The sequence below is a fragment of the Quercus robur genome, chromosome 9 (genome assembly GCF_932294415.1).
Source record: "Quercus robur chromosome 9, dhQueRobu3.1, whole genome shotgun sequence".
NCBI lineage: Eukaryota > Viridiplantae > Streptophyta > Magnoliopsida > Fagales > Fagaceae > Quercus > Quercus robur.
In genome coordinates, this window is record NC_065542.1 from 21,482,345 (window position 1) to 21,498,029 (window position 15,685).

Sequence of the window (15,685 nt, forward strand, 5' to 3'; positions counted from 1 at the left end):
TCTCGGGTTACTGTTGCAAGGGATTGTCTTAGACTTTATATTAGGGAGAAGGAGAGTTTGAGAAAGGTTTTAATGGATGGTCAAAGGGTGTGTTTGACAACTGATACTTGGACTTCAATCCAAAACCTTAATTACCTCTGTTTGACTGCTCATTATATTGATGTTGATTGGGTTTATCATAAAAAGATTTTGAATTTTTGCTTAGTACCTGATCATAAGGGTGAGACCATTGGTAGGGTAGTTGAGTCTTGTTTGCATCAATGGGGGATTGATCATATTTTTACAATTACTGTTGATAATGCAAGTTCAAATGATGTGGCCATAGAATATCTTAGGAGAAAAACAAAAGATAGGGTGGGTAGCCTCTTGGGTTGTGAGTTCCTTCATATGCGTTGTTGTGCCCATATTTTGAATTTAATTGTGCAAGATGGGCTAAAGGATCTGAATGAGTCAATTGTTAAGGTTCGTAATGTAGTGAGGTATGTGAAATCCTCTCCTAATAGATTTGAGAAGTTTAAGGCATGTGTTGAAAAAGAAAAAATTCAAAGCAAAAGTTTGTTGTGCCTTGATGTGTCTACTAGGTGGAATTCAACTTACTTGATGTTAGAAAGTGCACTAAAATTTGTGGCTGCATTTGAAAGGATGGAGGAAGATGATGGGCATTTCCTTCGTTATTTTGAGGATCCATCTAATGGTCCCCCTCGGTTTTTAGATTGGGAAAATGTAAGACTTTTTACAAAGTTTCTTGGTATGTTCTATGAGGCGACTTTAAGATTTTCTGGTTCCTTGTTTGTGACTACTAATGTGTATTTCCATGAGCTTGTTAGTCTTCAAGACCAGTTAAATCATTTGTGTAATGGTAGGGGTGATCCTTTGTTAAAGGGTATGGCACAAAGAATGAAATTGAAGTATGATAAGTATTGGGGTAGTGTTGATAGGATAAATCTGATGTTGTTTGTGGCTGTTGTGGTTGATCCTAGATATAAATTGAAATATGTGAGGTTTTGGTTTAAGCAATGGTATGACAAGGAGAAGGCAGACGAGTTAGGATTGAGAGTTAGGGAAGTTTTGAATAGATTGTACAAGCATTATAGTGGAGCAATGGGGACCCCATGTGGTGCTAGTGCTAATGGGACTTGTGAGTTTGATAGTGGTGATGTTGCTGTCATGTCCTCTATGCTAAGTGGTTTTGGTAGTGCAGAAGAGAGGATGAAGAGGTACAATAACATTTACAAACAGCACTTAGCAGATGAGGATAGTGTAGAATGCAAATCTGAATTGGAAAGATATTTGTTAGAAGCTAGTGTTGATCCAGATACAGTAGGCTTTGATATTCTTGATTGGTGGAGGGTGAATTCTTCAAGATATAGGATCCTTTCTCAAGTTGCCCGTGATGTTTTGGCAATTCCTGTCTCTACTGTTGCATCAGAATCTGCATTTAGCACAGGAGGTCGTGTCTTGGATCCTTTCCGTAGCTCATTGTCTCCCAATACTGTTGAAGCTTTAATTTGTACACAAAATTGGTTGAGGACCAAGCACTCAACTGAACCAATTAACCTGCGAGAGGCAATGGATGAAGTGGAAAACCATGAACTTGAATCGGGTAATGTGTTTATGTTCTTTTTTAATTTTTTTCTGCTTTTGTTATTTATAAATTCTCTTGTATTTTTTTTGTTATTTATTTGTGAGTTATTATTTATATACAATTTGTTTTGTCTTTTTTCCCCCTTTTAGAGCTTGCACCAAAACCCACTGTGGGTGCAGTTTCTGTTCTAGACTGATTTGGGAGGTGGGGTTGTTTTTTGGACTAAGCTATCTGAGGTAAATTAAAAATTTTATGTAATTTTCTTATGTTTGTTGGCTGCTATTTGTAATGGTGTTAATTGTCAAGTATTGCTTTCTACTTTTTACTTATCATTATTTTTTGGGGATTGACATTGTAGGGATGGAGTTTTTTGTATATGATGACTTGGAATTGTTGGCTGGCTGATTGCAGAAATTTTTTGTGGATGCTGACTTAATCATGGAGAGGGCCAAATTAGGAGTGTTTGGGTGCTTGGACTGTTGCTGGTTGCTGGCCTGATGCTTTGTTGTTGCGCTCTGTTTTATTTTTGTTTACTAGATGCACATATGACAACACAAGCATTGAATGAACACACTATTAGTCTTATTCATTTTTTGTGAAAAATATGTAGTTGTGTACTGTACCAGTTGTATATTTTGGTCCAACATCCATTATGTATATTTGTATAGTGCTTCTCAAGCACCATTTTAACTATTTTGTAGTGTTGCACTACTACTCTTTGAGGTTGTGCTACTACTTATATTTGATGTGATTATTATGATAGAAATAGTAATGTTAATGTTGTTGCTATGTTGGGATTTTCTTGTTATGGTTGAGACTTGATATTTAATAGTTGTGTGTTTGATTTGAAATATTGTGACAGGTTTAGATTTTTATATGTGTTAATGTATTTAATAAGTACATGTTTAATTTGACATGATGAATTAAAGTTGAATTATTGTTGAGACTTGATTATGAGTTTGGTGACAGATTTGGAGTTGTTTTTCTTGTGGTTGGAACTTAATAGAGAAAGGCTTAGTTAAAAAGAAATCATAATGGGCTCAAAATGATATTTTTTTAAGGCTTTGAAGTCCAAAACTTAGCATAGGAATTTTTAAAAATCTAGTCCATATGACCGAACGAACCGCACCGAGTCGTTAGGATTAACCGCACCTTATGCAGACTGGTTTTTATCTTCCAAAAGTGAGGTGCGGTTTAGCATAGGGTGAAACCGCACCCTATAGGTGTGGTGCAAAAAATCTCTTCAAAACCGACCGAACCGAACCGTGTACACCCCTATTAGCTACCACAGCTAAGCCTAGTGTGGCAGGGCAGAATAGTAAGAATGGAAAAAGGAAAGCTCCGCACACACAAAGTGTTGTGTCACAGAGGGAGACCAATGTGATGGCAGTGTCAAGTCTCAGCAAACCAAAGCTTGGGAAGAGTGCGAAGGACAAGGGCGTGCGCGCCAAATTGAACCAGAAAGCAATTAATTTAGTTGGCTTGCAATCTAATGAGGTGGGCCCGAGCTATAGGGGTGGGTTATTTGTTTTTGGGTCTGAAACACAGCAAGGCCCATTTTGCCTTTCAAGCTCATATAATTCAAAAATCCAACCAAAAGAGAAACCAATCTTAACGGAGAAAGATAGCTCTGTATCTGAGCATTCTAGTAGCAACGATGGAGGTCAAAGAGAAGTGGGCGATTTGCTACAAAGGAAAAGTGATTCCGGTGAGCGAAGAAACAATACGTTGGATAAAACAAGATCCAACAGAAGTGTGGGGCTGGTTCGAGACCGATCTGATGGTGGTGTGGAAGAATCTGTTCCCGATAACGGAGAGAAGCAAGCAACTGGGTTATTTGCCGATGAAAGACGACGCTTGGATCATGACTCCGAACCCATGGTGGAGGTTCTTAATGGACCGACCGCTAGTTTCGGTGCCTCTGGAGACAAGCTCAGGGCCATTAGCCACAGAATCTGTCATGCGGAACTCGGAAAAATTCTTATCAGAGGCGGAAGCGAGGTGGACGGAACCAAGGATCACAGTAAGGAAGGTTTTGCAAACCAATCCGGTGGAATGCTCGTTGATGGCCAATCTGCACGGAGTGAAGATGATTCAATTTGCCGAGCCAGAGATGAATGGCACGATCCTAATCAAGGTAACACATGAAGAGTTGGGGATAATCAAGCATTCGGTGACTCTATTCCGGGGGATATGGCAGTCGAGGAAGGAGTTGTTGGAGGTATGGAGGTTGAAAGACACTAAAGATTCTTCTTCTCTGTCTGGTTTCGATGCTTCCTCTTCTACATATAAAATTATGAATATACTGATTTGGAACTGCAGGGGTGCTATGAAACCCCAATTCAGAAAGACGGTAATGGACTTGGTCAATTGGCATTCACCGATTCTCATGGTGATTACAGAAACTAGATTGAGTAGTGCAAGAGCTGATGAAATTATTGAAGCTCTCCCATTTGATGGGTATGCGGTGGTAGATACAATTGGGTTTGCAGGAGGAATCTGGATGCTCTGGAGATCAGATTTAGTTCATGTTGATGTCCTGGCAGCTACGGAGCAGGAGATTCATGCGATGATTCGGGTAAGATCTCAGTCTTTTAGCTGGTTAATTAGTGCTATTTATGCAAGTCCTAGATTTGAGGAATGCTGCATGTTGTGGAATAATCTTAGGATGCTAGCTAATATGCATGATTTGCCTTGGGCCCACATGGGCGATTTTAATGAAGTTCTATCTGCTGATGAGAAGTATGGGGGGAATCCTATTTGCCAAAGAAGGGTTAGAGCTATTAAGGAATGTATGGATGATTGCAGTATGATGGATCTTGGGTTTACAGGTCCAAAATATACTTCGACTAATAAGAGGGAGCTAGGTAATTTAATCCAATGCAAACTAGACAGATGTTGGGTTAATCCGGGTTGGAAAGAATTTTACCCGGAGGCTAATGTAACACATTTAGCTAGAATCAACTCAGACCACTGCCCCTTTTTATTGAACTTGTATCCTTTTTTGGGTTCTAATACTGACAGGCCATTTAGATTTCAGACTATTTGGCTGAGTCATAGTGATTTTCTGGTTGTTGTGAGAGATGCTTGGGCTGGAAGGGAGGGCAATCTAGCTGAGGCTATTTCTAACTTCAAGACCAAAGCTCAAAGATGGAACAGAGAAGTCTTTGGAAATGTTTTCTTAAGAAAGAAGAAGATTTTGGCTAGGCTGCTGGGTACTCAAAGAGCGTTAGCTGTCTGCCAAAATAGTTTTTTGATCAATCTCCAAAAGCAATTGACTGAGGAGTATAATTTAGTTCTCCAAATTGAAGAAGAGCTGTGGGCTATGAAATCCAGAACTAATTGGATTATTGCAGGGGAGAGAAACACTTCGTACTTTCATATCTCTGCCCTCAATAAGAGAAGCAAGAATAGAATCACATGTGTTCAAAATAATGAGGGCGAATGGTGTCACAATGTTGAGGAAGTTAAAGAGATTTTTAACTCAAGCTTCAAGAAGCTGTATAAGACAGAACAAGTTTTTTGCCCTGTTACCCCTCAATGGAGTTCGGATTAGTGTGCTAAGCTTAGTCTAGAGGAAGCTGGTAGCATGATCAATATTCCATCTGATGGGGAAATTTGGAATGCCCTCAAATCTATGAAGCCTTACAAAGCTCCAGGTGTTGACGGGCTACATGCTGGTTTTTTCCAAAGATTTTGGCTAGTGGTGGGTGATTCGGCGAAGAGGGAGGTCAAGGAGGTGTTTCTTAGACAAAAGGTTCCAGAGTATCTTAATCAAACCCTTATTGCCCTTATCCCTAAACAACCTAGTCCTGAAACTGTCAGTCATTATAGGCCCATAAGTTTATGCAACACGATTTACAAGATTATTTCAAAAATTATTATTTTGAGGCTTCGTCATTTGCTGCCATCTTTAATTTCCCCAATGCAGACAGCTTTCCTTGAAGGGAGAAGGGGCACAGATAATGTCATAATCGCCCAAGAACTAATTTACTCCTTTAAGAAGAGGAAGGGGAGAACAGGGGTTATGGTTATAAAAGTTGACCTTGAAAAGGCATACGATCGCTTAGAGTGGTCTTTTATCAAAATGGTGCTTGAGCATTTTGGGTTTCTAGAGAGTATGATAAAGTTGATCATGAGCTGCATGTCTACCACTAACACAGCCCTATTGTTCAATGGAAGTAAGCTGGATTCTTTTCAACCCTCAAGAGGAATAAGACAGGGAGATCCTATATCTCCCTATTTATTTCTTCTGTGCATGGAATTCCTTGGAGCCCATATCACTAGTATGTGTGAAGTTAGGAGATGGGACAAGGTTAGGGCATCTAGAAGTGGGCCAAGCTTTTCCCATGTGTTTTTTGCAAACAACTTGATGCTTTTTGCTAAGGCAGACAGAAAAAATTGTGAAGCTATTATCGAAGTTTTGGATAATTTCTGCAACCTTGCTGGGCAGAAAGTTAATCTTGCCAAATCGAAGATTCTATTTTCTCCTAATGTATCTTGCAGGAGGAGGAGAGGCATTTGTAGAAGGTTGGGGATTGCCAAAACCAACAACTTAGGTAAATACCTTGGTTTTCCCATCATTCACCAAGGTAGAGTGGGGAATACGTATAACTTTGTGATTAATAAAATACAAAGTAAGCTGGCTGGTTGGAGATCAAAATTATTGTCGAAGGCTGGTAGATTGGTGCTTGTTAAAGTTGCTGTGGCTCCTGTAGCAGAGTACTATATGCAATGCCAATCTCTTCCTGCTAAGGTTTGTGACTAAGTAGATAAACTAATAAGGGATTTTTTATGGGGTTCAACTAAAGAAAAAAGGAGGCTGCATTTGGTTGGATGGGATAAGGTGACACTTCCTAAAGAACTTGGTGGTTTGGGGCTGCATAAGATGAAGGACAAAAATAATGCGTTGTTAGCAAAGCTTTGTTGGAGGCTAGCGTGTGAAAAGGAGGCTCCTTGGGCAAAAATGCTCACAGCCAAGTACCTTTCCCCCAGGAGAATGACTAAAGAAGGGAAAAAACTCCCCTGTTCTAGCTGTTGGGCAGCGTGTAAGAAGGGTGGCCCAGTTTATGTTAAGGGGCTTAAATGGTCTGTGAAAAATGGAGAGACAGTGAAGGTTTAGGCTAATTTTTGGCTTCCAACGGGCGTGTTGAGATCTCTTATTGAAGGGCCCTTTGAACCGTAATGGAGATTCTATTACTGTGAAACAATGTTTTGATCATAACTATGAATGGCAAGCCCACTGCCTATCCTTTGTTCTGCCTGATCATATTCTCAATGCCATTAAAGCAATACTGTTGTCTTGCAATCAGGAGGCAGAGGATACTCTCCAATGGGCTTTCTCCAAGAATGGTTTTTTCTCATTGAAATATGCCTATCTTTTGGCAAAGGGTTTAAACCCTTTGAACCTTGATTCTGTTTCGGTGGCTTGGGTGTGGAAGGTTGAAACTTTTCCTAAGGTTCAATTTTTCCTTTGGCTGTGTCTTCATAACAGTGTGCCTACTGGGGAAGTATTGGGTTCAAGGGGTTTAAGTCTTGATCCCATATGTAGTTTATGTAATAAAAGTTTTGAAACAATTGACCATCTATTAAGGGGCTGTGAGTATGCTCGGTTTTTTTGGCAACAGCAACTTCAATTCCCGAATTGTATGAGGGAAACCTTTAACTTGCCGATTAGTGAGTGGCTTGAAGCCAACTGTAAATCTGATATCAAATCTAGGTGGATGGGCATTCCGTGGAAGATTTTGTTTCCCATGGGAGTGTGGAACTTATGGCTTCATAGAAATAATGTTATCTTTAGGACAGGCAAGGTGGATTGGTCATGCTTCAAGAAAAGCATTAAAGATGGTGCTGAATATTTCTTTGTTGGGTTGAATGTTAAGATGCCTAAAGCTAAAGCTGTTATTGCAGTAGGGTGGGAGAAGCCTCCAATGGGATGGGCAAAGCTTAACTCAGATGGGTCTGCTCTTGGTTCTGCTGGGCGTGCAGGTGGTGGCGGCATTATCAGGGACCATGATGGGCATTGGTTGAAAGGCTATGCAAGGTCTCTTAGGTGCACCAACAGTTGTATGGCAGAGCTGTGGGCCTTAAGGGATGGCCTTCTAATAGCTAAGGAGATGGGGATAAATAACCTCATCATTGAGTTGGATGCTTTAAGTGTTGTTTTACTTATGAATAACAATACTGCCAATTTGTTAATGGAGCCATTGCTTACTGATTGCAGGAACCTGGTGAGAGAGATTCCCAACAAGCAGATAGTTCACATCTATAGGGAGGCCAACCAATGTGCTAATGCGTTGGCCAAACTTGATGCTAGTAGCTTAGACTCTTTTGTTATTTTTTTGTACCCGCCGCCTGTGGTGAAAAGTATTCTAGTGGCTAATAAAGCTTGCTTATGTTGTAATAAACTTATTAATTCCTAAGTTTAATGATATTCCTCTGTTGACCAAAAAAAAAAAAAAAAAATCAAGTAACTTGTCAATCAACAGTAATATGTTACAATCAACTGAAGTTGGCATTGTCCTTGTGGACCGCCAAAAAGTTGTTCCATTGAAACCAATTTTAGCTGCAAAGCAATAGGCAATTGCGGTTTGCTACATATTTGTGAGCCTGCTGCTACCTTTTGTCCTCAGGGAGAGTCGAGAATGTACACCTCTTGTTCCAAGCAAAGGAACAGGATATTCATATAATTGAAGTCACACGCCTTGAAACATATCAAAAATATTACATCTACTCATTCATCATACAAATACAAATTATCTTACAAGTTCCAATTTCATGCCTCTGGGAAACGGAAAATTAATATATGATTTCTTACTAGGGGAAAGAACCACATTATGGTTTCTTTATTTAGTTAGTTGTTTAGCCTCCTAGTCTTGCAACAAGAATGAAAGGCAAGTACCGTCTCTCTGAAGAACAACGCCAGTAGGTCAAACTCAGAAATTACATACTTTATTCTTTATAAATAGCTTCCTTCAGTTACTGATGCAGTAATAACACTGTCCATGGTTAATAATAAGTCAAGGAAAAGTACTTCACCATTCCACCTATGCAGAAAATAAACAATTACCGACTCCAGCTTCCATAATACTTCACCAATACAATGAAAGGTACAGCCATAAGCAAAAGAAGGGCTAAGACCCAAACTAAAACAGGATACAAAAGCAGAGATAGTCATGGCCAGGCTATTCTAGAAAAGATTTCAAAGCTTTTTTCTCACTATCATAAATTCCAGCTGGAACGGCTTGTCAATCTTGTTAGCAAAGAACTGGCACATACTGCCAAGACAATGAATGCCCTTCAACAATGCAACCTCTTTCCAGTGATTGACTTTATTTTTCAATGGTTGCTTGCAGAACAGCTCACTACTAGTCTAATTTAAGATCTTCAAATCTCTATTTACCAGTATGTAGAGGGCTCTCAGGAAGCTAACAAAATTGCAGTAGTTTTTGTTTGGCATTCCCAATAGAAACATCCTGCTCGTATTCTGTTCCTAATTTTATATTTACAGATGAAAGCAGATCCTATTCATTTAGTCTTCCTGTTTCCAGCAGCACCCACCAAGATCATTGTTTGCCAGCACTATCCAACTTCCAAGGCATAGGAGTCCTTAATTCTGATAATAATTCAGCAAACAAGTCACATTCAGTATAATGAGAAATCTGCACAGCATCTCTGCACAACAGCGGCTGACATAAGTTTTACTCAAATGAAGCTTCAGAACACAAACTGCACTCTTGCCCTTTTTCTTACTACTAGTAAAGGAATATAGCTAGTTCTCAAAAAAAAAAAAAGTAAAGGAATATAGCTCACTTTTTTTTTATTTGGTTAAATAGGAATATAGCTCACTTGCTAGGATTATGTTAAAGAAATTAATCTATTGTGTATAAAGGCATTTAGAATAGGAGTGAGCAACCAGCAGGTCAAGCTTTGATTTACGCTTGTTGACGAGAACTTTAGTAGCAACTCTATAGACCACATTGCAAAGACTAATGGAGTGTGGGCTAAGTAAATCCATGGATAGCCTTGGATCTATTGAAAATACCAGTGTAAGTGAAGACCCTATTAAAAAGGATGATGTCTAAATTTGCAGGTGTTTTAGGGGAGTTTTTTTTTTGGGGGGAATCAAAGCAATAAAAGTGGAATTGAATTCCTGTAAGAGAAAACCGGGAGTGAAGAAAAGAGAGAGTGACAAAGAGTATAGAGCTACCTGTGATGCTTGGCATTCTCTGATAAAGGATGGCAGAAAAAAGCCATTTGGCCCCGGTGATTTGAGAGGATTCATTTGAAAGAGGACCAGTAAACTCAGCATCAAAGCAGTTCCTCTGCAACTGATTAAGCAGTGGAAGATTGTTGTAAAATATTATTAACTGTGTATCTGAAAACTACAGGAGACACATCACTGCTCGCTCTTTAACAACTCTCCTTTTCTAGGAGGCAAAGTCATTCTCGCACAGTTTCCACATCATATATAGCTACATGAAATATTTCCAATATAGCTTTGCAACTTTTGATCATAATCTGCAACATCTAGCCATAATTATTTTCTTTGAAAGTAACATCTAGCCATAATAAAATAATAAAAAATGTCTAAATAATTCCACAATGATTTTATTTTTTTTTTATAAGAAATAACCCCACTATGCTAACAACCCATTCCAAAAGCTTACAGAGGACAACAATTACCTCAAACTCTTTCGTCTTTCTTATTTTCCTTAATCTTTTCAACAACAAAAAAAAAAATCATTCTTCAGAAGTCCCCTCTCTTTTGCCAAAAGCAACTTCTAATATCTCACTCCATGACAATGACATTAACCAGTTAATGCCAACTTACACTTCAGAGTCACTGGTGACTGCTATGAGGATCTGGATACATGGTCTGCAATTGAAATTCAAATGATCAATTGGTGCCCCACAACATCTACATAATGCAGCAGTCAAAAGGCCTGAAAAAACATTAAATAGGTAGCCATCTGTAATATAAAGATAGGGGGGAGGAGACAGGTTCTCTCCTTCCAATTATTTCTCTTGTAAATTGATTAAGTAATAATATACGCATCACTTATTGAGACCAAAAGAAAATTGAAAATTATCTAGCTACTAATGCTCTTATGGATTATTGTATTAATTTTTCATTCTCCTTAATGTTGAACAATTACTTTAGATAGCAATCATCTGATGGATCTGAGATGAGAAAAGTTTTGTAGCATAATCCTAACAACTAACAAGTGAGCAATCATTTAGGGTAAGCTACACATGTAAATGGTGAGTCATGAACCCAAAACCTCACTCTTGAACTTACTCTAACAAGGGGAGTAATGCCATTTGAGCTAGAGCTCATTAGCAAGTTCTTTTTTATGATTTCTACCTTTCTATTTTTTTGGTCAAGCTTTTATAATATCACAACAGGGCATGGCATATACATACATACATAGATACATATATATATGTCGTGTGCAAACTATCTTAACTAAAAAATAAAGAAAAATGGCATATTTAACGCTAGATCCATAAACAACCCTCTTTAAATGTCTTCAAGAAAATTTTAGTGAATTTTCTATTTCTCTAAGTTAAGGCATAGAATTCATTCTCTGGTGCTGTTTTAGTTGTCCTAATACTCAATATAATACAGGACTTCAGAAGCTAATGAAAATGTCAAGAAACCAATGAGAAAACCTTATTTATATGCAAAAACAATCTCAATTAATGATTAATTTAGCTGATTGAATGTCTATATACTTAGAGATAAGTCTTACAACTTGAGATAGCTGACCTATACAGCCAAGACCTCATTGCCATGATAGACACCAGTTCCAATGACAATAAAATCTTTAAAAGTAAATATACATATAAATTGAATAACATCCCTCGGCAGGTTTCCCTTTTTATTTGGACAGCGGTGTGGGGAAGATACTCACTGGTGACAATTTGAGGTAAGGTTATATTGTGGACTGGTGTTGCATGTGCCAATGTTATGAGGAAATGGTGGATCATTTATTGATTCACTGTGATGGGGCTTATCAATTGTGGAGCTTTGTTTTCTGATATTTTGGTGTTAGTGCTAGATCTGTTGATTGGGTGGATGAATTGGTTGGGGAACACTCATTTGACATTTGGAATTTGATTCCTTTGTGTCTAGTTTGGTGCATTTGGAGGGAGCGCAACATTTGCACATTTGAGCATGTGGAGAGCTAGGGTGATCAGCTCCTTGCATCGTTTGTAGGCACTTCATATGATTGGTCTCAGATTTGGGAACTCACTTCTAGTGACCCTCTCCCTAATTTTATTAATTACTCCTATTCAAAAAGGGGATGACCCTTCCACTTCAACTTGAACAACTCAACAAACCTGAGCAAACCCAAACCTGCTTTTAGACTTCAAAGCCCAAATGAAGACTATGCTCAACTGACAGCCCTTAGAGTTGGGGTTGGGTCACCCTTTAACCTGACCCAAACTGCCCAAGCAGAAGGCCCACTTTGTTCAACACCAAAACCTCCTAGTTAGATAGTCCTAGCCATAGGACCTACTCTATTCCTTTGCCTCAGTATTGGACATAGTTTAATTGCAGGCAAGTCAAAGAAAGCAGATGCAACTGCTGCTTTCTTTTATTGTTAATTTACACACTGACTCAGTGGGTTTTGAACCCATAACCCATCATCCATCCTATTATTATGGAATGAGAAAGTGTCATTTGAGCTACAGCTCATTGGCCAAGTACAACCAATGCTTGCAGAGAGAACTTGACCAAACATATTCCGTTGTGGATCTTATCCAGTGGCCAGTGCACTACTTGTTCATTTTCAGATATTATTTTTCACGTGAACCACATGCAAAAAGGAATAAAGAAAAGTGAAGCTTACATGTATTCAGCACCTCAGAGTGTAGCCAATGATGTAAATGACAAAGTTCTGAACCTTCAGATCACCACTGTGTCTCCCCATTTGTTATCTATCATACAGATCCTATATAAAGGGAAATATATTCATCCTGTTGTAGTAATATCAAGGACTGTACTTCTGCATTCTCTTTCAATAAAAAGATCTGATTATATCTTGATTAACAGAATTTCTGCCTCCGCTAGCAATGTATTTTCTTCTGTATTGTACAGGTGACAGTTCCCGTGAAAATTTATTTCAACGACTCCAACAACTCATGTAAACAATATTCCAATCACTTGTTATTGAACCCCATCTGCTTAAGCCACAAAAGTTCAAAGACCCAAAATGTGGACATTCAAATGCATCAGTTTTGCAGTTTTCCATAAATTTCACGCATCAACAAGTTGGAGTCATTAACAACGCGCCTGCTTTCATAAACAATATAACTGCATAATTCATGTCTTGGTGCTGGCCTGATTGTTCGTAATTGATACAGGGGATCCGTGATCACAGATTTACTACACAACTCCCTGGCTGGCTGTACATGATTCCACCAAAAATCAGAGAGTGCTATTTTTAACACATGCCAGTACTCTACATCTCTATATAATCGGAATAGACTACTCCCTTTAGGAGTCCAAACATAGAAATCCATCCAATCCCTGTCCATTATTTCCATTAAACCCTGAGCTTGTGGAATGCAGTAAAGGGGGACTCGTGACCAGGGGACAGCTTTGCTCATATCTCCATTGAAAAATGGACACTTTATCTCCAGCACTCCTCGTGAAGGCAGCCCATAAACTAGCCTCTCAACTACACCATCTGGTGAACCTGCTAGCCAATCATCTTTTGGGTCCCTCTCACCATAAACCTGAAATTCAGGAAACAAAACAGTGTTTCCCGTTATAAGCTTGTATCTTTCAAGTGCTTCCTCTTCTTTAATATTACTCCAACAGGTAGCCAGGTTGCCTGAAAATGGCTCAATTGCCCCAATTTTCTCTAACCATAGTTGGGCTCTTCGTCGAGGCCAAAAACCAATAGCCCCAGCAAAAGTGCTTGCCGTCAATTTATGTTTCCTGAGTTCTTGCCAATTTTTGAACCAGTGCTGAAGACCACTTGATTGAAGAATAGAATTGGTTTCACCAGTTGCAAATTTTAGAGGGCGACCAGATTGCCTCAAAAATTTTCCATAGGGATTTGGAATTTGGACACTGTAGTTCCTACAATTGCCAGTATATCTAAAGAGCACACCAATGCTGTGGCTACTCTTGCACTTGCAATATGACAACAGGACAAGAGGGAAGCAAGAAGCAAGTTCTTCACTGCCCAAGAAAAAAAAATGTTAGTGGAAACAAATAGAATAGAGTAGATACATTTTTTAAACAAGGGGCAATGTTCTAGATAGTAAAATGTTCGCAGCTCATGAACATGTAGAATTGAACTGGGTATTTACTTTTATAATATGCTGGTCAACATAACACCATCACCATGACAAAAGCTCAATACAGAGATCATTGAGCAATAACTACACTGCAAATGATCCCTTCCCTCCTCTGAGATAATGTATATATATTCAGTCAATAACTATATACCTCTAAATCAACGGGTATTAAAGAAAAATGTTTTTGAAATATGAAAATACTAACTTTTGCAGTTATCATGATTCATCAGTCATCACACTATAATAATAACAATAAACCATGGATACATGACCCCACTCGCCAGAGCCGTGAATCATGTAATTCAGGGGAACTCCCAGTGGGGATCGTCTTTCATTTCATTAAACATGATTTTTGTACTTCATTCTGAAAATAATAACTTTTGCTGTTATCATCACAAAATTTACGAAAATGGGGGGAAAAATCAAGTTGATTTATTAAAAAAAACAATCAGCAGTAGCAACTAACAATAACAAGTGGTTATAACAGAACACTAGTAAAACTTTGCCCCAAGTTACAGCAATAACTCTTGATTTCTCAAACCTGTTGATTTCAATAAGTGCTGTTTGTAACCAACAAAAAATTGAAAGCAAATATTTCTAGCTAGCTTGAAGAGTGGAAGAATAGGAGCACGGAGATAGAGGGTAGTGACTAACCGAGCAAGATTGTGAGGAGTCCGAAGCATAGGGACTCCGATTAAGCCCCTTTTAATTTAGTTTAATGTACTCTTTTATTCACCATCGCTCTCTCTCTGAAACCCTACTTGACTTGTACAGCAACCTCTGTGTTTTGACAGCCACACGTATTGAGAAATATGTGAGGGTTTAGAGAGGGTTTACTGTCCAATTCAAAGCCCGGAATTAAGTCTTAGGCTTTATAGCTACAACACCGTTATTTTGAGAAGAAACCCGTTTTATATATATATATATATGGACTTATTATGTTCTTTTTTAAGATTTAATTATACGACTACTTAACTAAAACATACACTTTTATCTCATGAGAAAAAATCCACATAACGGAATCTATGAAAGGAACTTAAGAAATGGCATATAAATATTATACCAAAATCTTGCTCTATATATATACCCCTTTAAGAACTTTTTTAGACAAAATTTAGTTACAAAATTAGTTGTAGTATAAGGTTACAACTTTACTCAATATCATTAACATTACTACATATTTCGAAAATATAACCATTGGATGGCATGTTCTTTATACATACATGTCAAATTTTGTGCCAATCGAATATTATTTACCATATAATTTATAAGATTATATTTTATGTATAATTTTAAACTACAAAAACTTGCAATTTAAACAATTTATTGATGACATGGCTATTGATCTTTAATTTTCTATAAATTTTGCAAGTATAAAGGATATAAAAAGAAAATGTAATTCAATGATAACTTTGTCAAAATTCACCTCCAATAAAAAGATATTAAGTAAAGTTGTAACCTTAAACTATAACCAATTTTATAGCTAAATTTTTTCCAACTTAAAATTAAAAAAAAAAAAAAAAATTTGAGATAAACCCCATTATAAACTTGGACAAGTGTCCTACCATAGTCACATGATAAGTGTCAAAGTCTAAACCAAAAATCAATTGTTGTCTTTTGATTAGATGATAAAGAACACTCATTATAAAATGAACGCTAATTAAGTTTGCTTTTAGCTTTAAAATTATGTTTTTTCTTAATATAAGTTTATAATCTCATGCTCTAACATGAAATTGGCTCAAAAGTTAGAAGTCAATCATTTGGGATGTGTAAAAGTTTTAT

General features: G+C 37.8%; 2 protein-coding genes across 6 annotated transcripts; one reads left to right on the forward strand and one right to left on the reverse strand.

Moving 5' to 3' along the window:
* Positions 1–3,941: 3,941 nt before the first annotated feature.
* Positions 3,942–5,141, forward strand: LOC126700838 (uncharacterized). The gene has a single exon (XM_050399019.1). It carries the CDS (start codon positions 3,942–3,944, stop codon positions 5,139–5,141), a length of 1,200 nt encoding a protein of 399 aa, XP_050254976.1.
* A 3,376-nt stretch (positions 5,142–8,517) lies between these two features.
* On the reverse strand, positions 8,518–14,755 carry LOC126699520 (uncharacterized). 5 transcript variants are annotated; one of them, XM_050397394.1, is made up of 5 exons: positions 14,558–14,755; positions 12,445–13,784; positions 10,419–10,463; positions 9,795–10,105; positions 8,518–9,200 (listed from the first exon to the last, which is right to left on the reverse strand). In XM_050397394.1, exons 1-2 carry the CDS (start codon positions 14,584–14,586, stop codon positions 12,827–12,829), a joined length of 987 nt encoding a protein of 328 aa, XP_050253351.1. In that variant the 5' UTR covers positions 14,587–14,755; the 3' UTR covers positions 8,518–9,200; positions 9,795–10,105; positions 10,419–10,463; positions 12,445–12,826. The 5 variants fall into 5 exon arrangements, with proteins under 5 accessions (XP_050253351.1, XP_050253348.1, XP_050253349.1 ...); XM_050397391.1 differs by having other exon boundaries at positions 10,271–10,463; XM_050397392.1 differs by having other exon boundaries at positions 8,518–9,259; positions 10,271–10,463.
* Positions 14,756–15,685: the final 930 nt, after the last annotated feature.

What these genes read in the sequence shown, in the direction of transcription:
- LOC126700838 (XM_050399019.1), top strand. Translation starts at nt 3,942, where the DNA reads ATGGACTTGGTCAATTGGCATTCACCGATTCTCATGGTGATTACAGAA.
- LOC126699520 (XM_050397394.1), bottom strand. Translation starts at nt 14,586, where the DNA reads ATGCTTCGGACTCCTCACAATCTTGCTCG. An exon ending in ACTCCTCACAATCTTGCTCG is followed by an intron (nt 13,785 to 14,557) that starts GTTAGTCACTAC and finishes TTTCTTGGGCAG; the next exon opens with TGAAGAACTTGCTTCTTGCT.